Source organism: Procambarus clarkii, chromosome 11 (assembly GCF_040958095.1).
Source record: "Procambarus clarkii isolate CNS0578487 chromosome 11, FALCON_Pclarkii_2.0, whole genome shotgun sequence".
Lineage (NCBI taxonomy): Eukaryota > Metazoa > Arthropoda > Malacostraca > Decapoda > Cambaridae > Procambarus > Procambarus clarkii.
This window is the reverse complement of record NC_091160.1, coordinates 47,011,251-47,029,777: the sequence shown is the minus strand read 5'-3', so window position 1 is coordinate 47,029,777 and position 18,527 is coordinate 47,011,251. Positions and strand designations below refer to the sequence as shown.

At 42.5% G+C, this 18,527-nt stretch overlaps 1 protein-coding gene across 13 annotated transcripts in view; it reads left to right on the top strand.

Annotated features, from left to right (window-relative positions):
* LOC123758423 (uncharacterized) overlaps positions 1 to 18,527 on the top strand; it is a 188,117-nt gene that overhangs the window by 164,254 nt on the left and 5,336 nt on the right. For 12 of the 13 annotated variants that reach the window (XM_069322812.1, XM_045742819.2, XM_045742826.2 and 9 more), the window contains 3 exons: positions 3,192 to 3,293; positions 6,124 to 6,261; positions 11,881 to 12,121. In XM_069322812.1, the coding sequence (XP_069178913.1) occupies positions 3,192 to 3,293; positions 6,124 to 6,261; positions 11,881 to 12,121 (481 nt within the window). The remainder of the gene's footprint in view (positions 1 to 3,191; positions 3,294 to 6,123; positions 6,262 to 11,880; positions 12,122 to 18,527) is intronic. The other variant, XM_045742828.2, reaches the window with a different exon arrangement.

The window sequence follows — 18,527 nt, the reverse complement described above, 5'->3', positions numbered from 1 at the left end:
CGCTCTTCCTCTCGGGGTCCACGGAAGTGCGTTCCCTGGTGGAATGCGGACTGTGCTCGGGCTGTCCGCTGTAAGCGTGCAGCCTGGAAGAAGCACCGCCGTAGGCAGACGACCGATTCTTTTCTTTTCTTTCGGAAAGCGAGTGCGGTGGCCCGTAGGGCCATCCGTACGGCTAAACGTGAATGTTGGGCATCTTATGTCTCGACAATTACGTCCGAAACCCCTCTGGCCCAGATCTGGAAGCGTATCCGCAAGATAGCGGGTAAGTTCGTTCCCGATGTTTCACCGGTCCTTCACCTCCATGATACTCTTGTGGCGGACCCGTTGCAGGTCGCTTCCGAACTGGGTTCCCACTTTTCTTCTGTTAGCTCTGGTCTTCATCTTCCCCAATCTTTCCTTCTTCGTAAACCTGTCCTTGAGTCTCGTCCTTTAGATTTCTGCACTCATCTTCAGCTTCCCTATAATGATCCCTTCTCTCTCTCTGAACTTCGTTCTGCCCTGGCCCTCTGCGGTTCTACGGCGGCGGGCTCCGATGGTATTCATTATGAGATGCTTCGCCATCTCCCTCCGAGCACATCTCAGTATTTACTGAGTCTGTATAATCGGATCTGGGAGTCGTCGTCAGTCCCTGAGGACTGGCTCGATGCCGTTGTCCTCCCTGTTCGCAAACCGGGGTCTCTGGGTACTTCCCCTAAGGACTTTCGCCCTATAGCTCTCACAAGTTGTGTCTGCAAACTCTTTGAACGTATGGTTAACGTTCGTCTGATGTGGTTCCTGGAACACCATCACCTCCTCTCCCCTTCTCAATTTGGTTTCCGCAAGTGCCGCAGCACGACAGATGTCCTGGTGAACTTGGAGGTCTATATTCGTACTGCTTTTGCTGCGAAGACCTCCGTTGTTGCCGTCCTTTTTGACCTAGAAAAGGCTTACGACACCACTTGGCGTTATCATATCCTATCTCAACTTCATTCTTTTGGCCTTCGTGGTCATCTCCCTCTCTTTCTCCGCAGCTTCCTCTCTCGTCGTTCCTTTCGGGTGCGCCTTGGTACCGCTCTCTCTCCCTCTTTTCAGCAATACGAAGGTGTGCCCCAGGGTAGTGTTCTGAGCACTACTCTTTTTCTGGTTGCCCTCAATGGTCTTCTTTCCTCTCTTCCTTCTGGTGTCTTCTCCGCTCTCTATGTCGATGATCTTACCCTTTGTTGTCAGGGTGATGATTCGCCTCTCCTTCAACGCCGGCTTCAACTTGCAATTGATGCCGTGTCGTCTTGGGCCACAGGTCATGGCTTCAAGTTCTCTACTTCTAAGACTTGTGCCATGACTTTTACGCGGAAACGGGTTGTTCTTCGTCCCTCTTTGTCACTTTATGGTCATCCCCTTGAATACAAAGATTCTGCGAAGCTTTTGGGGTTATTCCTTGACACTCGTTTGTCTTGGTCTCCCCATATCTCTTACCTCCGTGTTGAGTGCTCTAAGGCCCTTACCCTCCTTCGGGTCTTGTCCCATACTTCTTGGGGGGCAGATAGGCGCACTCTCCTTGCTTTACATTCCTCTCTCGTCCTGTCTAAGCTCGATTATGGTTGCCCTGCTTACTCGTCTGCTTCTCCTTCTACTCTTCGCCGTCTTGATGCTTTGCACCATACTGGGTTGCGCCTCAGTTCTGGTGCCTTTCGTTCGACTCCCGTCCTTAGCTTGTATGTTGACACTGGCTTCCTGTCTCTCCAGGACCGCCGTGATCGCTACTGTCTTCGCTATCTTGCGCGGTCCTTGCAACATCCTTCCTCTCGCCTCTGTCGTGCTTTAACTTTTACCCCACCTGCGGTTCCTGTTCCTCTTCGCCACCTCCCTCTTTCTGTCCGGTTATCTCGCCTACAGGATTCTCTTTCCGTTCGTATTTCTGATGTTTCTCCTCGTGTTGTTCCTTCTTTGCCCCCGTGGAGGGTCCCTCTTCCGCGGTTTTGTACATCCTTGACTCGTATCACTAAAGCTTTTACCCCTCCTACGGTTCTGAAACGCCTTTTCCTCGAGCACTTTTCTTCTCACTCCCGCTCCGTTTCTGTCTTCACCGATGGGTCTAAGTCAGCGGACGGTGTTGGCTACTCTGTTGTTTTTCCTGATCGCACTTATATGTGTCGCTTGCCTCCGGAGACTAGCATCTTTACAGCGGAACTTTATGCTATTCTCTATGCTCTTCGTCTCCTGCTTTCTCGTTGTCAGTCTTCCTTTGTGGTTGTTGTTGACTCTCGTAGTGCCCTCATGGCTCTCGGGTGCTTTAATCCAGTTCATCCAGTAGTTGTCGAGATCCAGCATTGGCTGTTTCTCGTTCACAGTAAATTTAAGTCGGTTGAGTTTTGTTGGGTTCCCAGCCATGTTGGCGTGTCTTTAAATGAGCGTGCGGATGCTGCCGCTAAGGAAGCTGTCCGCTCTTGTCCCATCTCTCGTAAAGGCATTCCGTATTCCGACTTTTACCCGGTTATCCATTCCTCAGTCCTTACCCGTTGGCAGGCTTCTTGGTTGTCTGTTACTGGTAACAAGCTACGTACTCTTAAATGTTGTGTTTCCTCGTGGCCGTCCTCCTTCCACCGTAACCGGCGGTGGGAAACAGCTCTGGCGAGGTTGCGTATTGGCCATACTCGCTTAACCCATGGTCACTTGATGGAGCGCCGCCCTGCTCCTTATTGTCCTAGTTGCATTGTCCCTCTTACGGTCGTGCATGTCCTTCTTGAATGTCCTGACTTCCAGGACGAGCGTGTGTCTTGCTTTCCGACCGCCCCTCGCGGTCACCTATCCCTCGATAGAATTCTTGGTGACTCGGATACTTTTGATATCGTTCGCCTTATGCGTTTTTGTTCTCGTATTGGCATCCTTGGTGATATTTAGCGCCCTCTGATTATTTTGCGTATTTGATGGTGCTACATAGCCTTCCCGGTTTGGTGCCTTCTTTTGATAATTACTTACTTACTTGTCTGTACATGATGCTGCTCATTTGACAGTTAATCTTACCTTAACATGATTACCTCCTGTGTTTAAATTGCCAGTTATGACTATTTTACATAAATTTTGTGAACTAATTTTTGTCATGCACACCATGTTATAGGACCTTTATTTGATTGAACCATTTAAGGATTAAGGACTAAGAAATGATGCTGTTCAGAGGGGTACTTTTCACATGACTCTTATCTCTGTTTTTGCAGGTGCTATTAATATGGCATACTTGTATACCAAACGAAAATTTGGCTGGGACTACAACCAGTTCGTTCAACTTAATCTAGTTGGAATGCTCTCAAGCATCATAGGTAAGTTGACCTGTATAGACCAGTTAACATGTTGTGAATGTTTAGAGTTGCTCAGCATTGTCACCTTATTGTTTGCAAACACTTACAAAAATATCAAATTACAACATACTGTTGGATTCAAACAACGCTGTTTCAGCTTTTGAAGGTCATATGCATTAACAAATGTAGAATTTCTCTTTATATTTAATATATTGCATAACGTACTCTTTCTTAATAATCAGTCATAGTTTTTTGAGAAACTATACAGTATATTGTTCTAATTACAAATAGTTACAAATAGTTTCTAATTACAATAGTTACAAAAATCATGACACGCAATTCTATCAATAAATGATAATAGTTTATTCATTCTCATACAGGACGTACAACTTTGTTTTCATTTGAGATAGTTTAATGGGTAAGGTATCAAAATGTTGTTTATATTTCAGGGTTTCATACGAGATAATGACACAGTGGATGATGTGCTCATGACTTGGTCAGTTGGTTAAGCACCTTTGGGTTTGGCCAGTAACTGGATGGGTGGCTGGAACGATAGTCTGGGTAGGAGAGCCTTGATAAGCCCAACAGGCTTCCTGTTCCCAACAATAGTATACAATGCTTGATTCAGAACAATAAAAAGATCTGGAAGCAGACCCAAGCCTATCATCAGAGGCACACATTAATGTTGGTGCTGTATGCAAGGTTAACGAAGATTCCTGTAGCTTTCAGGACCCTGGACAAGGAAGCTTCCTGGAAGTTATACACTATACAGTAAAGTCATCATTTATCATTGCAAATGACCTAGTAGGCAGTAAGGAATACTCTTCTAACAGAGAAAGATGAGAGCAGTTATAGAGAACCTATAAATAAAATGAAAGACTACTGTCACTAGTGGAGCCTGTGAGATATTAGAACACTCAAAAAGGCATCAGCTCATCTTAGCCAACCCCAGCCTGAGACTCTCAAAACTTCATCAAATAATTTCATTCAGCTGGGCTCTAGGAGACTTGAAGCTCCTAGATAGTCCACCATTATTCACCAAATAATGCCACATTGTACTTGCTGCAACATTATCACAAATCTCTATATTGGAAGCAGTTATTTGTTGTTTAAAGGGATTGCATTACGCTCCATTACTATCAGTTTATTCTACACTACTGTTGTGTATCAAAATTTTTAATATTCATACTGTAATCAAATAATATTTTTGTCATGCATAAAGTTTTCCCGCTAAATTATCAACTACAGTACTGTACTTCATTCTTAATTCATGAAATTACATTTTCATTAGTACACAGTTGCAAGATTTTGCAGTCATATGTTAGTTTTCATTATTTTTGTAGCTTACTATTATTTCAACATTATTTAATTATCATCATAATTGTTCATAAAATAATATAAATAATTGTTATATCTGACAATCTGTTTCATTCTCAATGGTTGATATTATTATTTTATTATTGATTTTATTCTAACAATCTGTTAACTTGTTACCAAAATTATCAATTACAGCGCACCTTATTTTAACTCAATTTTCTTTTTCATTTATTATTATGTATATTATTGGATAATTGTAATGTATTTAATTCCATAATACAGTGTTCAATACTAAATTTGTATCTAAATTAGTTAAATTTGTTAAATTATTTGCTTAAATATTATCCATATAATTCAATGATTCCATTTCTTTCTAAATCTTGTATATTACCCTCTAGCTAATTAGTTTTCAATTACATGTACTATTTCAATAACTTTATTATTTTACTTAACACTTTCACTTACCACTTAACACTCGGGGACGATGCAGTATGGTGTCAAAAATTTATTAGATGAATGTGCGGGAATGACGCATCGGTGTGTCAAAAGTTTTAAAAAAATCTCGGTTTGGTGCGGATGGTATGCTGGGCTTTTGGACTTTATATGCACATACTTCTGTAAGGAATTCTACTACGAACACATTGATACCAAAATGAAAGACCTAAGACAAGAATTGAGGTAATGAAATTGAAAAGAGTATTTTTCTTTTTTTTCTAGCACTTTTCAGTATTACCGAGTGCTCACATGGAATGCCGGCCCACCTTAGGGTGGTCTGGCGCTCGCGCGCCCTAAGTGCAAAAGTGTTAACTGCCTGAATAAAACTGTAAAGCTTTAACTGTAAGGTAAAGAATGCATAACAAAAACATTGTTTGTGTGGTTTGGTCATCATGGGCTTGTGAGTCCAAAAATGTTGGGAAGCACTGCTTCAGGGAGAAGCACCAGGTCTCTCAAACCAAACCTTGCCTCTCAATTCACATATAAAGAATTTTCAACTTTAAAGCAATTAGGGTTATAATGGCAAATTTACTTCTTTATGGCATTGTTTTAAAACATATGCATTTCATGTTTAAATAGAATACCTTTAACTGGTCTTGTGATATTTAAACAAAATTTCCTCTAATAAAAGCTTGCTAAGGTATCTTTGCAAATGAGACTAGTAGGATCAGGTGCCCTTGCATCAGGGCAGTTGTGTACAACTTCTGGTGGAGCTGTGCCTGTTCATTTCTAATATTATGACACATGGATTGTTGCCCATTTTCAGTTACTTAGCTGATACATTATCTGTAGAATGGCATGTATGATAAGCTACCTCACAGATAATGGATTAATGATTATAATAATTTTAATAATTACAAGTTATAGATTTACAGTATTTGAACTTGTTGCAGTGGAATAATAATAGGTAGATAAAATGTTAATTATGGAAAGCCACTAATGTAGAAAGTATTTTGGGCATAATCATATATGCTTTATGTGTGATGTATGTGAATATAAGTACAGAATTGTGTACAAGAAGTGTTATGATTCCTTTCAGCTGTATCTACCGTTCTTCCTCTGCTCAGCTATCGACTGCAAATGGATGACTCCGCATTAGCACTTTTGGGCTGTACATCAGCAATATGCAGCAATATTATTCTAGGACTTGCACCTTATCCTTGGTGTCTCTACTTAGGTTAGAAAATGCACCTTTTATTATTTCATTTCCATTATACTTTATTCTTTTCTTTACATTTTTAAAAATTGCATGGGATAATGGTGTTAAATCTTGGTTTACTTATTGAAGGTACAATATTTCAGTTTTGTAAGTTAAAGTGTCTAATTATGTTGACAGATCTCTTAATTCATGCAGTGACTGGCCATTCTTGGGCATATTTTGTATTGTGCTGAGAATAAGTCACAAAACGTGACTCGAAAATAACCCAACCCACACATATGGAAATAAAAGTAGCAATGTTTCAGTCCATCCTAGACCCTTGTCAAGTCGAAACTGAGGGAAGAGAGGCAGAGAAATGTCATCACTTTCATTTACATCTGAATGGGTTAGTTGTAGTGTGCCCTTTTTAATGGCTGTTGTGGAATCTCTGGTATAACCCAGGAGATCGTCAATACGTACTCCACTAGATGATCTACCACTTATGGGCTATTCATGCCCATGCCACCTCTTGGGTGGCTTAATCTTCATCAATCAATCAACCACTAGATATGATGCCTGTAAGCCATGAATTCATACCAGTATTATGATTTGTCTAATCTTTCTAATTATATAGTTCTCTGCAAGTAGAATAGCCCACTAGTGGTCTGAACCAGATTTGTAAATTCTTGTGGTCATGGAAAGTGCTTTGTGAATTCCTTCCATACCTAAAATGTTGTGTTGAATTTCCCAACTATCTAGAGCCAGACAGTTCCACTAGGACTCAATTCGCTTGCCAGACTTTATAATGATGTGTATTCCAACAGTATTGAGGAATTTTGCCAATGGTGTTACCAAAGAAAAAAGGGGATGGAAGCGCTGGAGAGTCTAACTCAGTCTACCACTGAGCTACCATACGTTATCAGATAGTCACAACAATTCACTCAAAAAACTCTTCCAAGAGTGAGAAGTAGAATTATTGTAACAAAAAACTAATTATTTCACTGTAAACTACAGTATTTGTTAGTACTGTAGCTAGCTGCCACACTGACCACCACCAGGTGGCAGCACAAGCCACCACAACAGAGTACAAGAGAAGGTGGTGGTCCAAACTTGTTGTCCAGTCATCCAAGGATGCTTCACACACTTCGAACCCAATGGATGGAAATTAGAATAACTGAAGGCTCTGCCCAGAATTTATTTAATTCCACTTAGTGCACTATATCTAAGCTAGACCTCCTTGGGTGCTCCCTGATCTAACTCTCCATTGTTCAGTTACAGAAAACACACAGAAAAAAGAGTGGAGCACTTGAGTTATAAAAGTGGTAGGTAGGTATAAAGGTGATTGGTAGAGAGACATACTAAAGCCACACATTGCTACTTTGGTCGTGGCAGAGTAGGTAGGTCACAGATGGCAAAAGTCCAGTTCGACATCTGGTCTGGATCTATTAGCAAGACAATGTGGAAAAGAATTTGTGGAGTGTGTCACAAACTTTTCAAAATCATGAGCATAAGTGTAAACCAAAAGCTGACTTAGCTTGATCACACTCTTCAGTGGGTGTTATACCCTTCAAACTAGAGCTAGTGTAGGAGGAATAAAAAAGAGGGGCAAAATATGAAGAGGACAAGAAGCACGGAGACAGGAGGAAGAATGGACAAACATGACAATAGACTCGTGCTGAAAGACAGATATTTCATTCTTCACTAATGATGCCCAAAGAGGGAGTGAAGCTCCCTGCCATGATTACTACTGGCCTGAACAATGAGGAATACAATCTTTAATATCAGGTCCTCTAGAAATGACAAAATCTGGAACTGAAGGGAAAACATAACCAGGATCATAACCATGATCAAGTGACTAGGAAGGCCTCAATGGCACAAGAAAAAGGCCACCTATTGGAGAAAGCTTTGATTAACAACAGTGGGTCCAACAAAACCCACTGCTAGGAGGCAATGGTTTTTGGCATAAGGAGGACTTTGACAAGTAACCAGGTAAAAATTCAATGTTGAATGTAATGAACCGCAATTTTCTAAGAGACTCAGAGGCTCCCCGGAGCTATATACCAGGTTGATGTGCATATATTAGACCGTGGCAATAGTCGATCGATGGAGTTATAGGCCTACCGGGGACCAGAGCGGGGAACCTGGCCCCCCGTCAAGGGAGGCACAAGGAGCAATGGCCTAAAGACACCCCGTGTAATTGGAAGCAGTCTATGTTTGCCATCTACCAGGTCAGGCACCCAGAAAGGTAGGAATTCCAAAACAAACTACAGCTGGCTGGTTAAAACTTGCAGACCGAAAGCCGACCTAGCAAGTAGAACTCCCCAATTGAAACCAAGCAAACGAGCATGACTTCACCACAGCCGCTGCGCAGCCATCTGTGCAACTCCCCCCTCCAAGGGAGGGGGAAGGGGGGTCCCAGACCTCTATGCCGGCTACCCAACCCTAGTTCAGAGGTTGAATATCAGAAACGTGAAAAACTGTCAATCGGAGGAAGAGAGGAATGCCGGGGAGCCTCCGGGTCTCACCCAGAAAATGGCATTGAAAAAATCTCCAAAATGTTTGGCACTTCCTGAACGTGAACCGCCCGAGAACTCAGCAGACGAGTCGCCCGAAGCGACCAGCCCCAAAAAGCCAAGGACTGCATTGAACCCCTGCGGTTCAGACAATGAACTACAGAGGAGCAGTCTGAATGGAGCCAGATCGTTGCTCCACGAGCGACATCAACCCTTTCAAGCGAATGCCACATTGCCGCAAACTCCCGTGCCGTGCTGTGAGCCCAATAGAAGGTCGGAACCCACCAACCCTGGCCGGCCTGGTGAGCACTGGTCACAAAACCCCCAGCTGAGAAACGAGGCATCCGTGAATAAATCAAGTGAGGGCTCGTAGAGGCACCTGGCACAGAACCCCGAAAAACCCAAAGTGGAAGCCGGCAATGCAGCAGCCGACACAAGGCCCCCGGGGTCTGAACCCAGTGATTTTGACAACAGCAGGAGGAACGTCCCTGAAGGCACCAGAACAGCCACCGAAGCCAGATCCGACCTAACGAGTATGAAGTTCAGACTCCCGCACAACTGCTCAAACAACCGATGAGTGACCCGGGTGCCCTCCAAAAACAGTCAAAGGTGGGAGACCACAGGTGCAACAATGCCATGGGAGGGAGAGATAAAGAAGTGGTCCGAGAGTCCCACACAATACTCAGCCAAGTCCAAACCTGAGAGGGAACCAAATTGGACTTCCTCCAGTTCACCAAGAACCCAAACCCGGCGAGCTGGAAAAGTACCAAATCCCTGGCAAGCAGGCACGCTGACTGGCTGGGAGCCCAAACCAGTCAGTCGTCGAGGTAAGCCAGAACCCAAACCCCTAACAGATGTAAACGGGTCACCATAACTCGGGTAAGGCGTGTGAACATGTGAGGCGCCAGATTCAAACCGAATGGAAAGCAACAAAAGCTGTAAGCCTGTCGCCCCACAACAAAACCAAACCAATGCTTGTACCCCAGATGAATCGGGACGTGCCAATTCAAGTTTCGGAGGTCCAGAGACACCAAGCACTGAATACCAAAAGCAGGCGGACTCGAGACAGAGTGGTCATACGAAAGGAGGGGCAAAAGACCTTGGGGTTCAGATGGGGCAAGTCCAGAATGAACCACAGATCTGCACAGTCCCGATTCGGAACTGAAAACAGGCGGGAAACCCACCTAAGGGATGCCATCGTTATGACCACACCCAAGCGAACCCACTCCAGGATGACCCGACAAGGTGCAGGGAAAGAAGCCCGCCCTGCCAGTCCCGATCCTCCCGAAGGAGGAGAGACTACCCAACGCCACCGCAGGCCGGAGTAAATGACCCGAAATGCACATGAATCATGGGACCACGCAAGAGCAAATAGTGTTAGGCCTCCCCTCCCCCTATCGCTCCATCAATGGGGCGAACCGCGAAAAAGCCAACGACCCTTACGAGAGCCCGACTGACACTCAGGGTGATCACCGCGCCGACCCGATGCCGACGGCTCTGCAGGAGGGACCGGGCCTAAATCTGGTACTACTGGCTTACGATGACCGAAGGAACCTTGAGCCCTGACACAACCCTTCTGGGCAGGACCACCATGGGGCCCCCCAGTGCACCAACAAGTCCGACATAAGCCGACAACTAGACGAAACCACTGGCAGAAAATGCACCACAGCAGACTCTGCAAACAGCAACGGACAAAAAAGGGGAAGAAAATCTAAGTCAGGGGCCCAAGCAGATTCCAAAGAGTGGATGAGCACTGCCTATCGACACAAGAGGTGAGAAGCAAAGAACTGAGACACCTCCTCCTTCAGAACCAGCGCATACAACTTCAACAAGGCAGCCGATGCCCGAACTGCCGAGGCAAGTCCACCAGACACCAGGGATGCCGAAAGGGAGGGAACCTGCACATGAAGCTGCACCTGGCCGACATCACGTGGAAGGATGGGGGCGAACAAGCACGTATTGAGGTGCTCAAACTCGCCCCCCAGGTAAACCTGAATGACCATAGTCAACTCCCGCCATTCAAGCGTGCGGGTTTGACAGAACGATTGCCAAGCCTCCAACGAAAGATAGGGCAGTCTGCCAGTCAGGAAGACTCTGACACCTCATAATGCACCCAGTAAGTAAAAAAAAAAAAAAGAGGAGACAAATTCAAAAGAAGAAATCATTATCAAAGTGTAATCCGGGGCTCGCAGGAAGCAAGCCGCAAGAGCCTTCCGCACCTCCCTCGGTGGGATGCCGGAAGCCGAAAACCTTCAGAAGGAGGGAACTGAAAAATCCAAGGAAACCCGGAACCAAATCTGGAGAGGAGTCGAACTCATATCAAAATCGTACAGTGAGTAGGGATAGGAAAACCCCTCCCCCTGTATCAACAAGCCCTGTGCCGAGGGTACCCAACACCCAAGTGGGGTCAAACGGGGCTCAAGCCCCCCTAAGTCGACTCCTTCCCCCCAGACACTGGGATCCTCCATGTCAGGACCCGGGGCCAAGCCGTCCTCTAAACCCTCTGCGTCTGGAGAAAAAGCAGAGTCCATCGGAAAAGCAAGGATGAATGGGGCCTGCTGATATTACCCAAAAGCTCCGGCAGGAGGAACAGGCTTGAGTGCCTCTGCCGCCGATCCGGAAGGGGCAATCCCCGAAGCCGCCCGAGTCTCACCACCAGGCAAATCCTTTGGGGGGGGGGGTCTTTAGGTCATTGCTCCTTGTGCCTCTCTTGAGAGGGGGGGGGGCAGGTTCTGGCTCTGGTCCCCAGTAGGCCTAGAACTCCTTCGATTGATTGTTGCCACGGTCATGCACATCCGCCCGGTATATAGCTCCAGGGAGCTGAAGGGGGCTCTCCACAGAAAATAACCTTAACAACACCTCAGACATAGAAGACAAATAGTGAAGGGTGTGGAAAGGCTGAAACAACTGCTAATCTATCACACACTGATGATGAGAAGACCAAGTTGGGAAACCTGGTGGGTAGAGACAATTAGGGACCTAGTATATCACAGATGGTCCTTGGATGTCAGTGTTGTAAACTAGGGAGAAAGAAGCATTTCATTACATTGAATTATTTATCTGTAGAAGCATAACAAAGGTGTACAGTATATCACATTTATTATATTTTTCTTGCAAAAAAATTAACATAACAATTTTCTTACAGCCAATGTTGTTGCGTGCATAGGAGGTTTGCCTTTGATTGTCACACGGTCGATTATCAGTAAAGCTGTTCCACCTGGGGAAATAGGCAAAATCTTCTCAATGCTGGCTTCTTGGGAATCCATCCTTCCATTGCTCTCCAACCCATTATATACAGTTGTATATAATGCCACCATTAAAGACTTTCCAGGTGCCATGTATTTCTTAAGTGCATCATTTTGTACTATTTCTGCAATATTTTACATGTAAGTACACTTTTAGCTCTGTATTTCAGTTACAGTATTTGTATATGTAGTCTCTGATAATCTGAGTAGTGTGATACTGTATGTATAAAAATATTATTCATACACTAAAGCAGTTTTACAAAAGTAAAAATCATTGAGAAGAGAGAATCATTGTAGGCAATAATCAACTTTATGTCATAGTAGTGAATAATATAATGCTTGGGGTAAGAAAGCATATGTGTATATATATTTTAGGCCTGTGTATATACACAGGAACAGGAAGCCTGTACACACACACACACACACACACACACACACACACACAAATCAGTTAGTTAGGTAATCAGTTAGGTAAGGATCTCCAACTGGAAACTTCACTGACAACTCACATAGAGGAGGTGAATAAAGAACTAGAAAAGTATAAAGAAGAAATAAAAGCGACATATGCTCAAGTTGTAAAAGAGAAAGAGACTATCAAAGAAGTGTGTTCGGAAGTCAAAACCAGAAATGACCAACAAGAAGCAGAAATTAGGCAAGCAATTAGGAAAGAACTGGTTACCAACAGTAAACTGGTACAAAACACTGCAGATAGAACTAAGTCCATAATCATTTTTGGATGTTTAGAGAAGGAAATTTCATCTAGGGTGGACCGAGCGGCAGAAGAGATGAAAATCATAGAGAAAATAGTAGGTTTAGGAGAAGGCTCAAAGGAAAATGTCAGTGATTTTAGAAGAATAGGAAAATATGAGAGAGAAAAGAACCGCCCCTTAAGGGTGACGTTTAATGGAGTGAAAAACATGATGGAAGTGCTAAGAAATGCCAGGAAACTGCAGAGTGATGAGGTTGGCAAATCTTGGTCAATAAGACAAGACCTCTCCAAGGAAGACAGAGAAAAGCTGAAAATGAACTTAATTGAGGCAAAACGGCTAAATGGGGATAGAAATGAAGAAGACAGAAATTCTTTTTTTTACAAAGTGACAGGGACTGGAAAGCTTGTGAAATGGTACATAAAAACAAAGCAACAAGATCAGTAGTGGAAGGGGGAGTAAAGAGCAAAGGAAAAGGGAACATGTTCCTGAAAATTGTATATACCAACATAGATGGAGTGAGGTCAAAAACTTTGGAGTTGCAAGATATAATCCAGCTTAGGGTCCCAGATATTGTTGCATTATCAGAAACGAAACTTGAAGGAAATATAATAAATGAAGTCATATTCCCAAGAGGCTACTCAGTTTGGAGACGTGACAGGAAAACTAGGAAGGGAGGAGGAGTGGCTGTACTGGTGAAAAAACACCTGAAGGTAAAAGAGTTAATATTTGAAAACCCTCGAGATATTGACATAATGGCATTGCAGGTCTGGAATCAGGATGATAACCTGATAATTGTAAATACCTACAGCCCACCAGCAAGCAACACGTGGACAAAGGAAGAACTGGATGACAAACGAGAGGGCCTCATAATGGTCATGAGAGATATTATTGTACAAGCAGATAAAGATAAATCACGACTGTTGATACTGGGGGACTTCAACTTTAGAGCAATAGACTGGGAGGCCTATGAAGCAAGAACGGAGGACTTTTGGACATGCAGATTTGTGAACCTCATTCTGGAGACATTCTTGTATCAACACATAAAGCAAGCCACAAGAATGAGGGAAGGAGATGTACCGTCAGTACTGGATCTAGTATTCACCAGGAAAGAAGAAGAAGATTTTTGACATCCAGTACCTTCCTCCCTTGGGAAAGAGTGATCACGTCCTGTTAGACATTAAATATGCTTTAAGATATCATCTAGAAGAAAATGGGGACATTGAAACAGTTGATAAACTCGATTTAAAGAGAGGCAACTATGGGGAACTTCGAAATTTTTTTAATGAGTGTAATTGGACAGAATTGTTGCTAGGCAGGGAAGTAAATGAAATGTATGCCAAATTTTTAAAACTATACGAGGAAGGCACACAAACATTCATACCGAAACAGAGATGCAGGACCAGAAAACAGGATTGGTTCGACAGAAATTGTGAGAGGGCAAGAGACCAAAAGACACAAAAATGGAATCAGTATAGGAAGAGGCCAAACCCCCAAACATACCAGCGATACAAAGATGCGAGAAACAATTATACAGCAGTAAGGAGAGAGGCAGAAAGAAATTTTGAAAAAGGGATAGCAGATAAATGTAAAACAGAACCGGGCCTATTCTACAAATTCATAAACAACAAATTGCAGGTAAAGGATAATATCCAGAGGTTGAAAATGGGAAACAGATTCACGGAAAATGAAAAGGAAATGTGTGAAACATTAAATGAAAAGTTCCAAAGTGTGTTTGTACAAAATGAAATCTTCAGAGAACCAGACACAATAAGAATTCCAGAGAACAACATAGAGCGGATAGAGGTGTCTAGAGATGAAGTGGAAAATATGCTAAAGGAGCTCGGGAGGAACAAAGCAGCTGGCCCAGATGGCGTTTCACCATGGGTTCTGAGAGAATGTGCATCTGAGCTCAGCATTCCACTTCACCTGATCTTTCAGGCATCCCTGTGTACAGGAATCGTAGCAGACGTGTGGAAACAGGCTAACATAGTTCCAATCTACAAAAGTGGCAGCAGGGAAGACCCCCTCAATTATAGACCTGTATCATTGACAAGTGTAATAGTGAGAGTATTGGAAAAGCTAATCAAAACTAAATGGGTAGAACACCTGGAGAGAAATGATATAATATCAGACAGACAGTATGGTTTTCGATCAGGAAGATCCTGTGTATCGAATTTACTCAGTTTCTATGATCGGGCCACAGAGATATTACAGGAAAGAGATGGCTGGGTTGACTGCATCTATCTGGACCTAAAAAAGGCTTTCGACAGAGTTCCACATAAGAGGTTGTTCTGGAAACTGGAAAATATTGGAGGGGTGACAGGTAAGCTTCTATCATGGATGAAAAATTTTCTGACTGATAGAAAAATGAGGGCAGTAATCAGAGGCAATGTATCGGAATGGAGAAATGTCACAAGTGGAGTACCACAGGGTTCAGTTCTTGCACCAGTGATGTTTATTGTGTACATAAATGATCTACCAGTTGGTATACAGAATTATATGAACATGTTTGCTGATGATGCTAAGATAATAGGAAGGATAAGAAATTTAGATGATTGTCATGCCCTTCAAGAAGACCTGGACAAAATAAGTATATGGAGCACCACTTGGCAAATGGAATTTAATGTTAATAAATGTCATGTTATGGAATGTGGAATAGGAGAACATAGACCCCACACAACCTATATATTATGTGAGAAATCTTTAAAGAATTCTGATAAAGAAAGAGATCTAGGAGTGGTTCTAGATAGAAAACTATCACCTGAGGACCACATTAAGAATATTGTGCAAGGAGCCTATGCAATGCTTTCTAACTTCAGAATTGCATTTAAATACATGGATGGCGATATACTAAAGAAGTTGTTCATGACTTTTGTTAGGCCAAAGCTAGAATATGCAGCTGTTGTGTGGTGCCCATATCTTAAGAAGCACATCAACAAACTGGAAAAGGTGCAAAGACATGCTACTAAGTGGCTCCCAGAACTGAAGGGCAAGAGCTACGAGGAGAGGTTAGAAGCATTAAATATGCCAAAACTAGAAGACAGAAGAAAAAGAGGTGATATGATCACTACGTACAAAATAGTAACAGGAATTGATAAAATCGACAGGGAAGACTTCCTGAGACCTGGAACTTCAAGAACAAGAGGCCATAGATTTAAACTAGCTAAACACAGATGCCGAAGAAATATAAGAAAATTCACCTTCGCAAATAGAGTGGTAGACGGTTGGAACAAGTTAAGTGAGAAGGTGGTGGAGGCCAAGACCGTCAGTAGTTTCAAAGCGTTATATGACAAAGAGTGCTGGGAAGACGGGACACCACGAGCGTAGCTCTCATCCTGTAACTACACTTAGGTAAATACACTTAGGTAATTACACGCACGCACGCACGCACACACACATACATATATTTATATATTCTTTAGTCCTGTATACAGTATGTATATATACTTTAGGCATGTACCAAGGCCTCTTCCCCCCAGGATGCAACCCCAACAACAATAATTGCTTAATTCCTGAATACTTGAACAGCGGCATTAGGTGTAAGGAAACTTGCCCAACTATTTTTGTCCTAGCCGATAATAGAACATGGGATCCCCAGTTGTAAGCCGAGAATGAAGCCAATGAAAAGGATTATCATGGACCACCAAGTTTATTTAACCCTTAAATGGCGCATGGCTATATACCATTTAACACTCACAGGCGCATACAAAAAAAAAAAAAAAATTTTTTTCTTCCTAATCTGTTAATTTGTGTTCACTGATCATGGGAAAAATAATAAAAAAATCGTAAGTGGCATATATTGCCCGCTATAGGGTGGGGAAGTCTGGCAAAAAATAGGCGCTGACTCAGCGTGCGTCCCAGGCGGTCTGTTGATCGCCAGCTGTCAGGCCGGAGTTGCCACAAAAAGATAATTACCTAATTATTTCAATGTCTCTGATTGATTTTTTATAGTTTTTTGCTGTAATATTATTCAATAGTGTGTAGTTTGATATATTTATATAATAAAATGAGTGAATCATCGCTGTACTCAAAAATATGGTGTGCATATTGTTGATTCAATTATGTTCATCAATCAGTGAACAAATACTTTGTCGGTTATTACACTATATACACAGGTTATATATAAGTATCTACATTTGTGTTCACCATAGCGAACCACTAAGCTGGTATGGTGAGTGCAGTCAATAAAAGGTGGCCACACACAGTCAGAAGACATCGCCACCACCCTCCCTCCCACAGCATTACTCCTCCCTCCATGGCGCACAGCGCTAAATATCACCACAATCCTGCTATTATCATGAATCAGTTTTATCACAGTCAGGGGTCTTCTGTAATAATATCATCACTACATAATAGCATGAACAAGTATATTATGGCATTTTTAAGTGATGCTGTGGTCACAAGCTGAACAGCAGTGCTGTTAGCTCATGCTGCGTGCGTCAGGCTTGGTTGCTCACTCAATACTGAGGCCAATAACACCCGGGAGTTTGGCCCACAATTTTTTTTTAAAATGGCGTCTGTTTACAAGAGCCCTGATGAAGGTGTGGTGAACCCCGTGTATCCGCGGGCCGTTTAAATCTTGCGTAGTACTCCAAAGCATCACATGATGTGATGCGCAATTTACTGCAAGTCGGTCAAAGCATCATATGATGCGATGCGCAATTGAAGGGTTAAGAAAACGAAGTTCACATGTTACAGATGAACAGGGAAAGTGTGGAGCTTTAGGAAACATTGAAAATATCTTTAAGAACATAAAGGTTTCAGTGCACTATGAGCTGCTAAACAGACAACATAATTTTAGATAATCACTATAGAATACTGTTCTTGTGTTTAGATATAGTATATTTCTGGGAGGACCTCTGATTTCCAAGGCCCTTATGTTTCCAAGGTCCTGATTTCCTTCAACCTTATAGAGAGAGTTACAATTCTGGTCCTGGTCCTAAGACTAGAATTGTAAAGCATTTAAGAATTCAGAACGAATTGAAAGCATGAATTCATAAAACATTTGCGCAACCATTTACGAAACCTGTATGTCTTGCCTTAATTATGGCAGCTTTGTTTACATTTATTAAACAGTTTACAAGCTTCAAAGCTTCACAACCCAAAGTTATTGTTGTTGTAAACAACCTCATATTATTTCTGAGCTCAAAAACTGTTAAATTAATGTAAAGAAAACTGCCATGATTGAGGAAAGATGTACAGATTTCATAAGTACTGCATAAATGCTTGATAAATTCTGGTTCTGGCTCTCATCAGGCCAGGTTCTTAAAACTTGGCTACACCAGACTGTAAATCCCAGGCAGCTACTGAGGCCTAACCAGAAAAGGTCCTTTCATTACATACAATGCTTGATTGATGACCAATCCACACATTACAAGATGGAGAAACAATTATGTTTCGCTCCATTCTGGACCATTATCAAGTCATGTGTGAGGACTTCATAATGGTAATGGTTGCTCACACACAACTTGATAATGGTCCAGGACGAACGTTAATGTCGTTGTTTCTCTTATCTTCTGTTGTGTGGTTTGGTCATCAAATGTTCAGTCACGTTATTGTGACTCATTGTCTGCACAATGCTGATACAGTATTATGTTAGTTTTGTAAGTGCATTCTTCCTTGAACATTATATTTATTGCTTTCATTACAATAATGTTTCATTATACAGTACTATATTTTGATTCTAATAAAATAATTACCTGAAAATTTAATTTCTACTAATTCTATTGGTAGAAATATTTTAAGAAAATTTTTAGCATGGCCACTTCCACAAGATCTGAAATTTAATTATGATATCAGTAACTTAATATCACAGTTATGACAAAATAAATTATTGG